The sequence below is a fragment of the Lathamus discolor genome, chromosome 11, assembly GCF_037157495.1.
Source record: "Lathamus discolor isolate bLatDis1 chromosome 11, bLatDis1.hap1, whole genome shotgun sequence".
Classification (NCBI taxonomy): Eukaryota; Metazoa; Chordata; class Aves; order Psittaciformes; family Psittacidae; genus Lathamus; species Lathamus discolor.
Window position 1 is genome coordinate 8,335,145 of NC_088894.1, and position 14,726 is coordinate 8,349,870.

A 14,726-nucleotide genomic window follows, 5' to 3' on the forward strand; every position below is an offset into this window, starting at 1 on the left:
ACAGACAAAGCCTTATGGTGAGCACAGGCTTCAAGATGACCATGTGAGATGCACTGACTATATAGGTGTGGAATTATTTCTTTCTCTATGGGACCCAGGGTGCCCAGACTCCATGGGCAGGCAGCAGGGCTCAAAGCATCAGTGTAGAATGCTAGCAGTGAAGCACCTATTTCCCATGGGTTTGGGACCAAGATGCAGCATTCAGCCAGAGGGAACAGCAAATGGGGATAGGAATACTGAGGATGCGGCTGACATGAAAGGAAGTTAAGAGCCACCAGTCCAACACAAAAATGCTAACCAAGCTTTTTTCAGCTGATTTGCTTTTGCTAATCAATGGGAGTATAACCAGACTTCAGCCTGGTGCACAGAACGGATTGCAGCCAAACTCCCTCAAGTGGAACCAGGATCATTCCTGTCCAGCACTTCCAGATTGCCTTCCCCACTCTTCCTGGCTCTCTCTGAATCTTAGTTTGCTCTTTGGACACCTGGCAACAGCCTAAGCCACATACTCAGTAAGCATCTATTTTTGATGCTCAATTTGCCCAAGTTAAATCCTTGCTTTCTTAAAACATGCTCCTTTTCCTTAGCCTTTGATTGTTAGTCTGGTTTCAGCAGTTACATGCACCCTCATGTCTAATACTTACACATAGGAAACAGGTAAAATAAGGTCCTGTGATGTTTTATGCTGGCATTTATCCTGACTCTTTCATAGTGCAAGTAATTTTTAGCTGTTGAGTGAAGGACAACTTGAATTACCAAGGTCTTCAGCAGAGACATCTCCTCCTGTAGGCCACCAGTATGGGAACATGGCAGAAAATAAATGCCAGGAGAAAATGTTTTTACATTTGTCAGTAGAAAAAATAACCAGCTACAAACATGGTTTTAGTAGCTTTGGCTATTTTGAATACAAGCCAGTTAGAAACAGGTATTTTGCTTAGTAATGTAATTATAGTACCACAGCATTAGCTTGTTCCCTAGAGTTCAGATAATCATGGAGACAATAGATATAAATGGCCATGAAGGAGCCATTAAGGGCTACAAGGCAACAGCTGGCACTAAGACATCCATCAGTGTAAGCCAGCACAATGAATTACAATAGCCCTGAATGAATTCCTGCAGCAAATACTAGCCTTAAAAAACTAAATAGCAACAAAGTGAATTTTTTTAATTTCTGGTATTTTTATAGGTATAACATAAGTTACTTTTTCCTTCCATTATTTAGAACTGAGTTGGTGTCATAATGCTGCAATAGCTGTAGAATTTTCAGATCTTCAAATATACCTCATGTTTGCTGGGGAGACTCCCAAATACTTGTGACAAGAGTGAATAACAGTTTTCAGAAGCATTAGAGAATTCAAAATAAGATATTTCCCCCCTTTCTTAAACAAGAAAAGGCATATAGTATTCTTCCACAATCCTGCTTGACTACTTCAAGCAAATAAAGTTGACGGTATATTTATGCTCTATGAATAATTGTGTTTCAGTAAGTTAACTAGCATTGTTATTTACCTAACTCATTTATCAAAATGAATAGAAATCAGAGAAGAAAAACAAACAGCAGGAATGGCAATAATCATTCTTTAAAATAAAACCCCCACAAACCCAACAGACTACAATGCGTTGTGTTTCACACCTTGCAGGCACATTGAGTTACTGCGGTACACTGATTTCTGCTAGATACTGGCTAGTAGCAGAATTTGCTTACTCAGATTTATCCTCTGGAACAAAGGAGTTGCATTAAACTGAGCTTTTCTTCCTTGCATATTCTTTCCTTTTTATAAGCAGGTCATTGTTTTAATCTGCATGTGATTACCACCCAAATAACAAACAAAAAATTGTCCCATCTTGTCCTGATACGTTTCTGTTCTGCATAGTGCAAATCTCAGAGGTACATGGCTTTTAGTTCTGGTCTTCTTCCCTTTACCTGCTGTCCAACAAGTACTTATATTAAAGTCCAAAAAAGGAAACACAAAACATTAGGAAAAGCCAGGGTCAAGTTTGCTCTCCATTTGCTTTCAAAACACATCACGAAGTAGCAGTAAGGGCACCACTGCTCTTTAAATGGCATTACAGGAGAAGGTGGATGTGCAATGTCTGCAGCCCTGATAATCAATAGGAGCAGGAAAGGCAAGTCATGGAAAGAATCCCCAAGTCCACACATCTGTCAGCCTTTTTGAGGAGAAGCAGCAAACACAGGGAACCAGTCACCAATCTGCTCACCCAGATGTGAAGCAGATGGTGACGGGGCTCTTCCAAATAACATTACTTCCTCTGGCCAGATTAAGTTAACTCTCTGGATTCTTTTCTCATTATATTAGCAGATACAGATTTCATAGACTCATTTATCAACTATACCATTTAATGCACAGCACATGGTCAGATCACTGGCAATCACAGAAATGCAAACTAACCAGACAAAGACCACAAACATGCATCTAACACTATTAATAAAATCCTCTTGCTTCACTTGCTTTTTTGCAGCCCTTTTGTCTTCTTCAGAAGTGCTCACTTCATGACTATTAAATAATAACTTGCACTATTCATTTTAGAAATTAAATATAACTTGCACTATTTCATTTTAGAAAGGCTATCAACTATATTTTCTATAGGCGTAACTTCTACCTCCAAACATCCCTTGCACTTTTATTGCACCAGGACCTTGATTACATTACAGAAACCAGTGAGACTGCAGTGATATCTGAACAGTTAATGATTTTAGCAGCTTTTTAAACATTAATAAAGTTAAAATAGAAGTAATATCAACACAGGACAGTCCAATTCTTCAACTTGCTACTTAAACTGATTTAGTAATTACATTAATTTAGTAATCCATTTAAGTAAAATACTGCCATATGCTTCATTTTATGTAGTAAGAGTAAAATGTACACTTATTTTCTAGGTCTTCAGACAATGTAAATCATCTGGCTTTTATTTGCTTCCTAGAGCATTGCTGGTTTACGCTAGCAGAAACATAGCTACAAGCTTTTATTTTCTAGTAGGCAACTGCTTAAACTGACTTATTATAGGTAGATGGCATTAGGAAATTAGCCATGGAACAGAGATTCTGAACTGTAATCAGTACCGTCTGCATATTGACATACCAGTCTTCAATTGTTTGCTCCTGAACTTAGATTTTTCAACTGGATGTAACAGGCTGAGAGCATTCTCTTAAATAAAAGAGTACTTTTTTCTTTACAGAGATTGGACAGAATTGTTGGTTTTCATTGTATTCTGAAAATAGAAAGAAACCCATCACAAGGCAAAGAGTGGCAAAATTAACCTGGCTGAATCTGCAGAGATACATCACTTCACTGCTCCAAATGAATGCTGCCTGAATGCCACTCAGAAAGGCTCCAAAGCCAACAAGGTATAGAAGGTGAAATTAATGAGGCACTGAAAGGTGAGGAGACACACACATGGGAGCAATTGCCCATGAATGTGTGGAGATACCAACTCAAAACTACTTGGAAACAAATTTTTAATGCTCAGGCCTTGTAGTTCACGCCAGGTATTCAGGACATCAGCAGTGGAAGTGAGGCTCAGCTGCTGACAGGCACCTTGCCATGGGCAGCCCAGGGTCCAGCCTGCCCTGGATGTGATCACTCAAAACCCCAGTTGCTGTCCTGCTCTGAACACCACCCAGCTATGTCTGAAACAGGATTCTCTTACTGAGTAATGATTTACACATACCCCCACCAACTATCCAACTTCTACACTAACACCCACAGTTCATATTTAGCAGCACCATATCAATTTTATTTCATTAGTATACAAAGAAAAAGAAACAAGTCATCACCCCCCTGAAAGTCTCTTCTTGTCCTGGCAGTAGTTCAGTAATATCTAATACATCCCATAAGAGCATCAGGAAAGGGGTGGTCAGGGTTACAACATTAGTCTTGAGACACAGTTTGAATAAATTCTGGTAAATAGGACTGACCTTTTAGTAATAATGCTGTCAGGCCATGCTTGCATTCCCAGCTGTATATACCTAGCTCTATAACTGTCTGTGCTGTACCCTAACGTCACTAGAACTCAAACACAGGCAGTCCACACAGTTATATTTTGTTTATGAAGATTTCCCTGCAGATTAGACACACTCTGCTCTCTTCAGGAAGGACTGCCACTTCAAAAATGACTGCAGTGGAGATTTCTATATATGAAAGGTACCATTAAGGCCCAGCTCAGGATCAGAAGTGACAAAACTCTAGAGGTCTAGAGCAGCATCCCTACAGGTATAGTGCCTACCACCTTACAGTACTGTCCCCAGCCAATCACTTTTTCTAAGTGACAAAACAGGACAGAAAATCACATCCCTATATGTATTTAATTCTTAAATAATTATTTGGTATCTTTGAAATCAAAGCCATGCACTGACTCAGGAACACAGGACCAGAAGTCAGAGAACAAGATGGAAACGTTTAGATGAACAAAAAGGTGCGCACATTCTACCATAGCATCTGTTGAAATTGCTACTGAAAAGATCAGAACTGCGGTGTCACAACAGAAGTGCAGAGGTGGCTTTTAAGGCTGTGCAAACTTGGGGATGAGAGCACGTAGCAAGGATCTGGATTTTATTCTAAGTTTTATTTCAGTTTTTGTAACCAGCTTGCAAAGAATTTTGAAAAACATCCTTTTATTAAACTGCTCAAGCCACCCCCAGAAGGCTGAGTGCACACAATGTGTCAGAAGGACGTCTTTTGTCGCAGACACTAAAAAAAGTCCCATTCCCACCTCCAACAGCTTCCTACTCCCTTATTCCCTTTGTCATCTCAATACACTGTTACTCTGGGATTTCAATAATTTATCACATTTCTTTTGGGCTTGCCTGATTTCATCACCATTTGTTACGCTCAATGTTGTAGCGGCCTGGGTCAGCACCCTTCAGAATCATGGCAGAGCAGCAGAATGAGCTGCTGTGCCGACCTCAGGCATCCCTTGAATTGCCTTCCCCAAGCTCCTTATGAAACTTGAACCAAGTGAGGTTCATTGGTAAGCAGATCAGTGTTACCAGAGCAATGTGACAATAGTAATTTCTCTGGCCCTTTACTGTTTTACCTTCTCTATCCATACCAAGATACTCCGCTTCTTCAAATCTTTGTAGAAGCCTATCTTTAGGCATCATTAATAGACAATCTGGGGATAGACCCTTAAGTCCAGAGCACATTGCTGATTTCTTTTATAAACAGAATATTGCAGTGGCTCTCCCAATAACAGCCTGGTCTCTGTATAGCCCCAGAGTTGCTGCCACTGCGACCAGAGAAGGGTTTGGCAAAGGAAAGCAGCCTAACCAACAGCACATACACTTCAGTCTCAACAGTTACTCCAGAGGACTTGGGAAATGTTTTCCTGTTTTACCATTCATTATCTTTAAGCTTTCAGGCTTCTAAAGAGCCACACATACTGATCCACAAGGAAGAGCTGTTAAATGGGCTCGTCTTAATTTGAGACCATGCACCAGTATTTACTCCTGCGCCAGCATAAACCTCTCTCTGCCTGTCTTGTGGCAAAATAAGTACAAACATGCCACCCAGTACGTACCTTCACCATTCATTGCAGGATAATGAGCCTGAACAAATGCAACAGATCCATTCTTGATATCGTCAGGAGATTCAGATAGAGCCTGAAATAGCAAAACATACAGTTCATGGGGCTGGGTACATTATAGGATTTAATAAATTACAATATGTAATAACCAGAGATATACAGAGTGGACAGTTCTTGCTTACCTGATAGCTCTTTACTGTGCATGTGTTGTCTTCTTCAGCTCTCTCTGGGATGCTGATTGTATTCCCCATAGCTCCTGTAAGATGGAGAAAAGGGATGGAAAAAACAACAAACCCCTCAACCAACCTTTTCTTTCACATAGGTATGATTTTCCTGCCTAACTCAAATTAAGAGCCAGCCAATGATGACAGACTGCTTCAATTCCTAGTAAACACCACCTGCTTTCCCCAAGGCACCTGCCCTTACAATCACAAAGCTGCACCAACCATCCTTACTCAACCCAATTATGCACAGGGGCTCTCAGCTGCTCACCAAACCCGGTACAACCTAACACACATTCCTTGTTTGTTGAGGAAAATGGGGTGCAATCACACCTGCATCATCTATTAAGACTGAGTAGATAGTAACATGGAGTTAGTAGCAGAATAAAGTGAAAAAGACCAAAATAGATTAATAAATCAAAGTGGCTTGGCAAAGTTTTATATGTTTGGTTGGTTTCAGTTAAAAAGAAAAAGAGAGAGAAAAGAGGCAGCACGTAAAATCATCATGTAAACCTGAGCTCTGTGTGTCCTGCAGCTATGTATAACAAATACTCTGGAGGAAGTTCTCGCCTGTGGCTGTGGAAGTGTTTGTCCTGCTCTGGGTGGCCTTACGGGGCGACTGCAGCTCACACAAGTAACTGAGATACATTTCCTTGGCCAGTTTGAGTGCTGCCAAGACTGTAGCTGTAGCCAAGTCAGGAACAAGTTGAACCAGGCACCATCATCCATGATCCTGGATGTGTTTCTCAAGCATCTTGTGTTTCCACAGGTGCAACACTGCTGATACCCAAGGTAGTCAGTTTCAAATGGCTTGCTTATGTTCGTACCTCTGGAGTCGCAGCTCTGACTGCAGTACAAGCATAACCTTATCTAGTTATTTACTATTAGTCCATTAGATTATTCAGCAGCTGGTGAAACTGTTCTGATTTCTTTCAGCTTCATTTCAGGAGCAATTGTTTGATTCAATTTTAGCCTCTTTCCTATGTACAAGTACACATAAACCTGTTGGTTAGTGGTATTTTCTTTCTTTTGCTTTTCTTTTGCCCTTAATTAAAAATACATTTATATACCCTATATATATATATATATACGCTATGCTTTAGGACTGTGAATTCTTTGGGACCAAACACGCTCCCTGCAACATGGTTGACAGGCAAACAAGGTTGAAGTCAAGAGGAAGGTCCCTGTTGACTGGCTCGGTATATAGATATATCTATACTGGTAAAGCTACACAAATAAACAAGAAGGACAAACTATTCTGAGCCACACCTTGAGAAAGGAAGGTTGGGGGTCAGCTCCAGCCTCAGTGCTCATCCTGTTGGATGTCCTTGTCGTGGTTTAAACAAAGTCACACAACTCGTCCACTCACTCCCCCCCTTCTTTCCCTCCCTCTACTCCTCAAGGGACGGAGAGGAGAATCGAAAAGAATGCAACTCCCACGGGTTGAGATAAGAACAGTTTAGTAACTAAGGTATAACACAAATCACTGCTGCTGCCACCAATAATAATAATGATAAAGGAAATAACAAGAGGAAAGAATACAACACCTCAACACCAGCCGACCAATAACTCGCCCCACTCCCCGCAGCCGAGCACCGACCGATACCTCCTCCAACCCTGCAGTCCCAGCCCTTCCGGGGTAACTTCCAGTTACATCCTGGGCATGACGTGCTGTGGTATGGAATACCTCTTTGGTCAGTTTGGGTCAGGTGTCCTGTCTCTGCTTCCTCCCGGCCTCCCCTCCTCCCTGGCAGAGCAGGAGGCTCAGAAAGTCCTTGGCCAGACCAAACATTTGAGCAGTAACTAAAAACGTCGGCGTTATCAGCACTGTTCCCAGGCCAAAAATCAAAACCACAGCGTTGCACCAGCTACTAAGAAGGAGAAAAATAACTGCTACTGCTGAACCCAGGACAGTCCTGCACAGCCACTATGGGTACCAAGTGCCCTTCTGTTTTACTGTTGCTCTGATTTATGCCTGTGCAAATTAGTGAAGCTGCAGAGGTATGGATGAGAGCAGCTCTGGGGGAGTTTTAGTTAAAGGAAAGGAGTAGTTTTACTAAATTGCATTCAGTAGAATTTGAATGCTAGAAGCGGGGGCAGCTCTCCTTTCAGCCTCAAGTGTCTGCTTTCAGTTACTGTTTAGAGCTCAGGCTGGTTGTGGGTTTTTCCTAACTCCAATCTACAAACCTCTGCTTTACAGGGACGGTCCAGATCTGGTTTCTATTTTATGCTGCATCCTAGCTGCCGTGAAATCCAAGCTGGGCCTCTCTCCAGAGATGGTTATTGTTCTCCGCTAAATGCCTAATGCTGTGGTGGACACTGAACGGCCCTCACTGATGCTGAAACATGAAATGCAGTTGTACACTGCTGAGAGTCACTGTGTAAATAGTGGCTGTAGGGCTGAACCTTGATTTTAGAGTGCAGTTATTTTACAGGGATTTTATCTTCTCAGCTGATATTTCCACTATAAATCAGAACTTCTGATTTATGGTGGAAAACAGCCAATGTTTCCCCATGGATGTACAATGGCCTCTTGTCCTTGCTATGTAATTCCGTTTCCTAGCAACTTTAAGTATTATCCTATCGGAAGAGAAGAAAACAAGATTCAAATCCTACTGCTTAGTCTCGATGGTAAATTTAGTATCTGGTTGAATCTGTAGGATTTACTTTTGTTTTCCATTCACAAGGCCACCTGGTTTATGCCAGGAGACAACTTAAGCAGAGGATGGAATATTTGCAGGCTATGTGCTTCCTTTTTCACATGTGCTGTAAAATCAGTGCATATCTGAAGGGAGCAAGAGAAGAAAATTCATCTTTAATTTCTTTATTTATTTTGACAATGATGTGTAGCTTGATTCTCAGTTACACCAGTTTCCTGTTGGTGAACCTCTACTCACATCAAGTAAGTTATCTTTAACTGATGCAGAGCAGAGATCGCAGGCTCTAATCTATGTCACATTTTGCTGTAGGAGATTACCCATTTTCTACCATCAAGTTTACAATTCTCACTGAAATAAAACACACACAGTGGTCATGTGGAATTTTTAAGGATTTTCACTCACCAGAACTCTCCCATAGAAAGCTGAGTAAGTCTTTGAGGCTATTTTTGCTAAAAATGGCACAAACTTGCTATGTAATCCTCTCGGAATATAATCCCGAAACACCCAACATAGTTCTTTACCATGAACATGTATAATATTTCTGCAGACTTTTCCTCTCCTTGCAACGTAATCAATTATTGTTTTGCACTGAGGTTTGCATACTATGCATGACAACTTATTATGTATTGTATTGCATTACAACTGCATGTCTGCTGTGCGCTGGGGTAAAGTGGCTACTGAAGACAGGTGACAAATGTGTGGCCCTTCCTCTGGGTGCAGAACTCAGTCAGCGGCACAGCCTCACTGTCCTGGCACAGATCCTTTGGTAAAATTAATAAGATAGATATGTACGTGTGCTTCTGCCCTATTTTAAAGAAAAAATGAAAGGTCACTGCCACCTATAGACAAAACTGAGTATCAGCAGAAGTGACAATGCGCACATACAAAATGGTATCGAATTGGCAGAGTTTCAAGTTGCCAAGCAAGTAATGTCACAGCTCTTTGCTTCTGGATAGCATCTAGAAATAGCTGCTGTAAAGACTATTGCGTCTGTCACGCCCATACATGAGTCTAGGGTTGTATAAATGAGCAACTCCATGTCATTAACATGAAACTGTTACGCTGTTCCCAAAGTGCTCAGGCTTCCAGAATGAACAGATCAATTTTCCCTCATTTGAAACACCTTCTCTCAATGCTAAAATTACTCAATGTGCAGCCAAAGAAGTTTTGTGAAAAATAAGGGGCTCCCCCATGGCTCTTATTTGGTGTCTTCACCAAAGACCACCGTTTTGAACAAGAGCTGCCAAAAGCTGAGCACCAATCCCCATTTTGGCACCCAGCTAAAATCATCACATGAGCAAATGGGTTTACAGAAGAAGCTGAGGATTCACAGTGTGCAGGGACTTGCCTGAGAACTGGGAGTCTTCAGGAGGTCTTGGGCCATGTGTTTGTTCCCAGTGGGCAGAATCAGACACTGTCAACCACTGAGGACCTCTGTCCAGCTGTGAACCCTGTGCTATCTCTTGTGATGCTGCCTTGGTGTCTCCATTGGGTGTTTTCACTGTCCGGGCTATTATTTATGGTTATTAGTTCATGGTACAACCACCAGGTATGACTGATTTGTACCCTTTGACCTCCATCTGAAGAGCACCAAGCTGGTCTCTGTAGTAAGCTGTGAGTATGGAGCAAGCCTCCACCAGACCTGGGAGATGCTGCTGGCAAGATGTCTATTTTATGAGGGTTTCTTGAGGTTATTTTTGGGGGATTGAGAAGGGAAAAGAGATGATGCTGATGCATTTTTTTTTTTTACTCAAAATGCGAAGAAAACCCTTCGAAGCTGAGAGGAACCGGAGTCAGCTCATTCTCATCCTTAAGCTTCCTTTCTAGATACAGACTGTTTGATTAAGTTTCGAGGATATTATCCTGGTGGGGGGCTCATTCAGACCAGCTGGAATGCAGCCCGACTGGTTTAAAAAGGAACATGAACTACCAGCCTCTGGATCAGACACAGCTTCCTCAGTTCCTTTCTCAAATTGTGCTTCACTGGCTTCTATTGTAATACAGAAAATAATCCAAATGGGAAAATGTAATTTTTAGATACATATTTTTTTTTGCATTAGATTATCTGCAGCGTACCCCAGCATGAGCTCAAGGCTTGGTAAAATTCTCCTTTTTCTCTTTCTCAAAAATCATTGTTTCAGTGAAAGCTTTGAAAACTATAAGAGAAAATTACAACAAACCCTTGATCTGTTGTGTACTCTGGCTAAAGCCAGACAACCTGACCTTTCTAATGTATTGGCCTACCTGGAATACTGCAGTCACCTGTGTCACAGTGTCTGTTAACACACAGTTAAAAGTGCATAGTTAATTCCTCACTAAAACTTGCCATAAAATAATCAATTTGATTTAGTTCTCTTTGCGTCTCATTTCATTGCAGATATGTCGACTCTGTGGGTGTTGGGGAAAGACTTAAATAAACTCGATTCTATTCCAGAGGCAGTCACTAACACTTATTAATCTGTGCAATAAGCAACTTGCCTTGTGGCTGGATCCTTAGCTCTTTAGTCAATCCCTACCCTTTATCTGGCCTCTTGGAAAACAGGTGAACATGGGGACATGTCAGCATCCAGCTGAAAAGGCAGAAGCTCCTGCTCTGAGTCATGGGGAGTCAAGGAAGGACCAATAATAAGACAGAGTTTTAGAAAGTGTCCTTACCTTCCTTCAGTGCAGCTCTCAATTGCTCTCCTGCAGATAAAGGTAACTCAGACACGTGTTGGGTATGATGAAACCAGGGGACAAGTGCGTCTGAGCATTGTCGGTGGCTATGGAGGAGAAATGGAAACACAATAGACCATAGTGAAGGGACAGGAGAAGGAAGGCTTGAGATGACACACCTACAGCAAACAAGAAACACCCAAGAACAATTTGAATAGCGACCTGGCAGCTGGCCGTGCATCCAGGACATGCAGAATTACAGCCCTGAATGCTCCAGGGGCAGTTTTTAATACAGTTCTTTCAGTCACTCTGCATTGAAGCCAAATGGGAAAAGTAGAATAGTTCAAACATTCACACCCTGGCTTTCAGGGAGGGAACAGTTCAACAATACCACAGAGGTGAACAATCCAACCCGCTGGTAGAAACACTCTGTCTATGCTGATCTTTCTATTCTTCTGCCCTTCTGCAGAAAAAGCCAGTGCGCTGAAAGGGAAAGTCTACACCAGGCGCTTTAAAGCCCAAACAAAATAAACCAAGCACATGTGGGAGCTCCCAAGATCATTTAGCGCTGGAGCACATACAGGGCTCTACTCCAGCATGGGGCAGAAGTGACAGCAAAGGAAGAGCAAAGGCAAAAGCCAAGAGGAGCCAAACCAACAGCAGCAGCAGCACGAGTTACCTGGGCAGGGTGGGAGCCGGAGCTGGTCCGGGTGAGGTGCTGCTCGCTCAGCCCCGCAGCTCTGCCCAGGGAGTGCTCGCAAACACTGGGTGCAAACACACAGGGGTGGAGTAGTCCACCCCGCCAGCCCTGCTCGAAATACTTTCTCTTCTTGAGTGTTCTGGCCACCCAGACCTGTTCAAACGCATACTTGACTTTATGGCTTTGGGGCAGCCCAGCACGGACACTGTTGCTGGAAACTGTTGTGCTGAACACCTAAAAACCTCCTGTGGATTTTCCCCTCAATGGCAGAAAATACCTAAGTCCATTTAATGACATGACTGTTTGCTGTAGTCGAAGTGGATCTTAATATCCTTCCATAACGTGCAAACTGACTAAGCGTTTTTATTTCAAACGTCTTGTCGCAATTTACTGCTCCCTCACGTGAGTCACTAAAGCCCCTGCTCAGACTGGGGGTGTCTGGAGAAGAGAAAGGCTTTTTGTTCACACCACCTCAGCCAATAAAACGTGGTTTTGGTACTGGGGTTCCCACAGACTGTTGCAATACCAACAAAAATTGCTTTATTTTATAGTCTGAGAAAGCAATAGCAAAGAGTTGTGAAAGGCTGACACAAGGCAATACCTTAAACCAGTCTGGGCACTGGCTGGAGCTCCTGTTGCAAGGCTCTGAGAGACACCAGGCTGCTCCCCAGCCCAGCGGGTGACAGCAGCAATGCTGTTAACACTGCTGTGATGTGAAGATGTTAAAAGCACAGTGTCAACTTCTCCTTAATTATTAAGGAAATATCCCCAGGCCAGCGGTTCCCGTAAGTTCTCTTTAGGCTTCCCTTCATCCAGCTCCGCTGTGCACAGATCACTGTCAGCTCCAAGTGTTCCAATATATTAACCAGCTTGTTTCAAGTAATGCGTTGTCTGTACGCTATGTCTTGAGATTCAGATAAAGTGGAATACCATACCCATGATCTTTTTCCCTATTACCTTGCTTATATCATCTGGATGGCACTTTTATTTCTGTGTTACTTTATGGCTCTGAATATAATTCTGTTATTAGCCATGGCACAGAAACAGATCTGTAGCAAGGGTGATGTGCTGGCTGTGAATGGTGTCAGGTGCTTCAAAGGATGGTGAAGAAACTGTAAGCATGAAAACAGAGCTTCTGATTACATCCACCACCTCAGCAGTGCATGGGAGAATCAGTGGATATTCCAGTTCCCCAGGACCTTAAGCATTGGGTCATCTTTACCATTTTCCCCTTATTTTATCACCTTAGCTATTGCAAGTCCTCACCTACAACAAGCTCAGATACCCCACAAGTTCAGTTTCATAATCCTGTCCAGAGAAAGAATATGATTTTGGGAATGGTCTCTGAATTCACTTTTTTTTTCTTTAAACTTTACCTTTTGGTTGTTCTCCTGGGGTTTAGATATCATTATGAAGTGATTCTGAAATGCAAGGTGTAAATATTTAATTGCAAGAATACTTCATTCCTTGAAGAACATGTCACTAAGATTCAGTACATGCTTGCACCACACTTTCCTTTCCATGGATCTGTTTGCTCCTAAAATATCATCAAATTTAGCTTGAAAAACTCAATGTGCATCATGAAGGAAAATAATTTGGATTATCGTATACTTCACCTTATGTGCTGTGAATATAAGAATAAAATACACGTTTCCTTAAAAAAGGCTATTCTTAGAATTAAGCCCAAACAGATGGTTGTTAGCTGAAGGATGTTTGCATACTTTATTTTCCACAGAATTGTGTTTGCCATTATTCATCCAGGCATTTTTTTGCCTTCATGACTGGAATTGTGCAGGAATAATTTAGATATTTCTAAAAGAAAAGGTCACTGCCCAGCTTTGAGCATCCAACACAAGCGCTTCAGTGAGGGGACAGATCTCCTTTGGATGCTCCATAGGCTGTGCTGGACACATCAGGAGGTGGTTGTGACACTTGCCTCAAGTGCATTTCTCTCTCAAGTCTGATCCCTGAATTTTGGCAGCTGAGTAGGATGCTTGCAACCAGGCCATGTGAATCCTCTCAGTGTCCCCATGTGTCTCTCCCCATTATCAAGGCTATCTGTGTTGAGATCAAAGCCGTTTCTCCCCTCCTCCTCCTAGCTCATCCTTCTCTGACCTGGTTTGGCAGCACTTAAAACAAGAGAAATAACTACTGCAAATATCAGAGGAAATGTCTTTCTGCTGTGACTCCTCCAGCATCAGTGCAATTACACTGAGAGCTAATCTGATGTGCAGTCGCTGAGATGCTCTTCTTGATTACACTGGTGTAGCATTATTAAATTAGAGGGATCAGAGCGAGGTTTATACCGATTTAATTTTTCCCAGTTATGTGATCTTAATGGACAATTAACTATCCATTCTTTGAGGTATGTTTAAGCTCTGGTTTTGTTATTCTTTCATAGCCATTTCAAAGACATCCCATGTATTCATGAAGGACAGACCAGAGTGGTACACCATGAGTTTTGTTTTGCCTTGTGCTTGGGAGCTGGGTGGCAGAGGTGGGCAGGATGAAGGCCACAGCCGAGAATCCTCTTCAAAGCAAACTCTGTGCTGCTTTCATGATTTTTCAGTGATCGAAATGCTGGTTTTTTATATCTAAATTCTATAATGAAACTGTCACCAAATAACTCTTTCTCCCCAGCAGGAAATGATCAGCTTGTGCATCTGACAGCTGCATAAAACTTCCTGTTAATTAATGGCACAGAGCTCCCAACAATTACGTATGATTAGCCGGCTTCTCTTATTACTGTCCAGAATGAAGGCCAACACCATTCAAATATTGACAATTGAAGAGCAGATTAATATCGCTCTGTATTTGCGTCTGCTTTTGCTATATGTAGTCTTGAAAGGGGCTGATGTGTTCATTTCAGGCAAGGACTTCCATCTGGCTGTTACGGTCAAGGTTTATTTAGCAGAGCGGGAGCGGTGAGCAGCAATACACCCTTAG

General features: G+C 42.1%; 1 protein-coding gene across 3 annotated transcripts in view; it reads right to left on the reverse strand.

Annotated features, from left to right (window-relative positions):
- Positions 1-11,127, reverse strand: part of BCAS1 (brain enriched myelin associated protein 1) — a 52,905-nt gene extending 41,778 nt beyond the window's left edge. For 2 of the 3 annotated variants that reach the window (XM_065691688.1, XM_065691689.1), the window contains exons 1-2: positions 5,727-5,831; positions 5,539-5,620 (exon numbers count right to left, since the gene is read on the reverse strand). In XM_065691688.1, the coding sequence (XP_065547760.1) occupies positions 5,539-5,620; positions 5,727-5,795 (151 nt within the window). In that variant the 5' untranslated portion in view covers positions 5,796-5,831. Of the gene's footprint in view, positions 1-5,538; positions 5,621-5,726; positions 5,832-11,080 lie in introns of those variants that run through there. The other variant, XM_065691686.1, reaches the window with a different exon arrangement.
- Between the last annotated feature and the right edge of the window lie 3,599 nt (positions 11,128-14,726).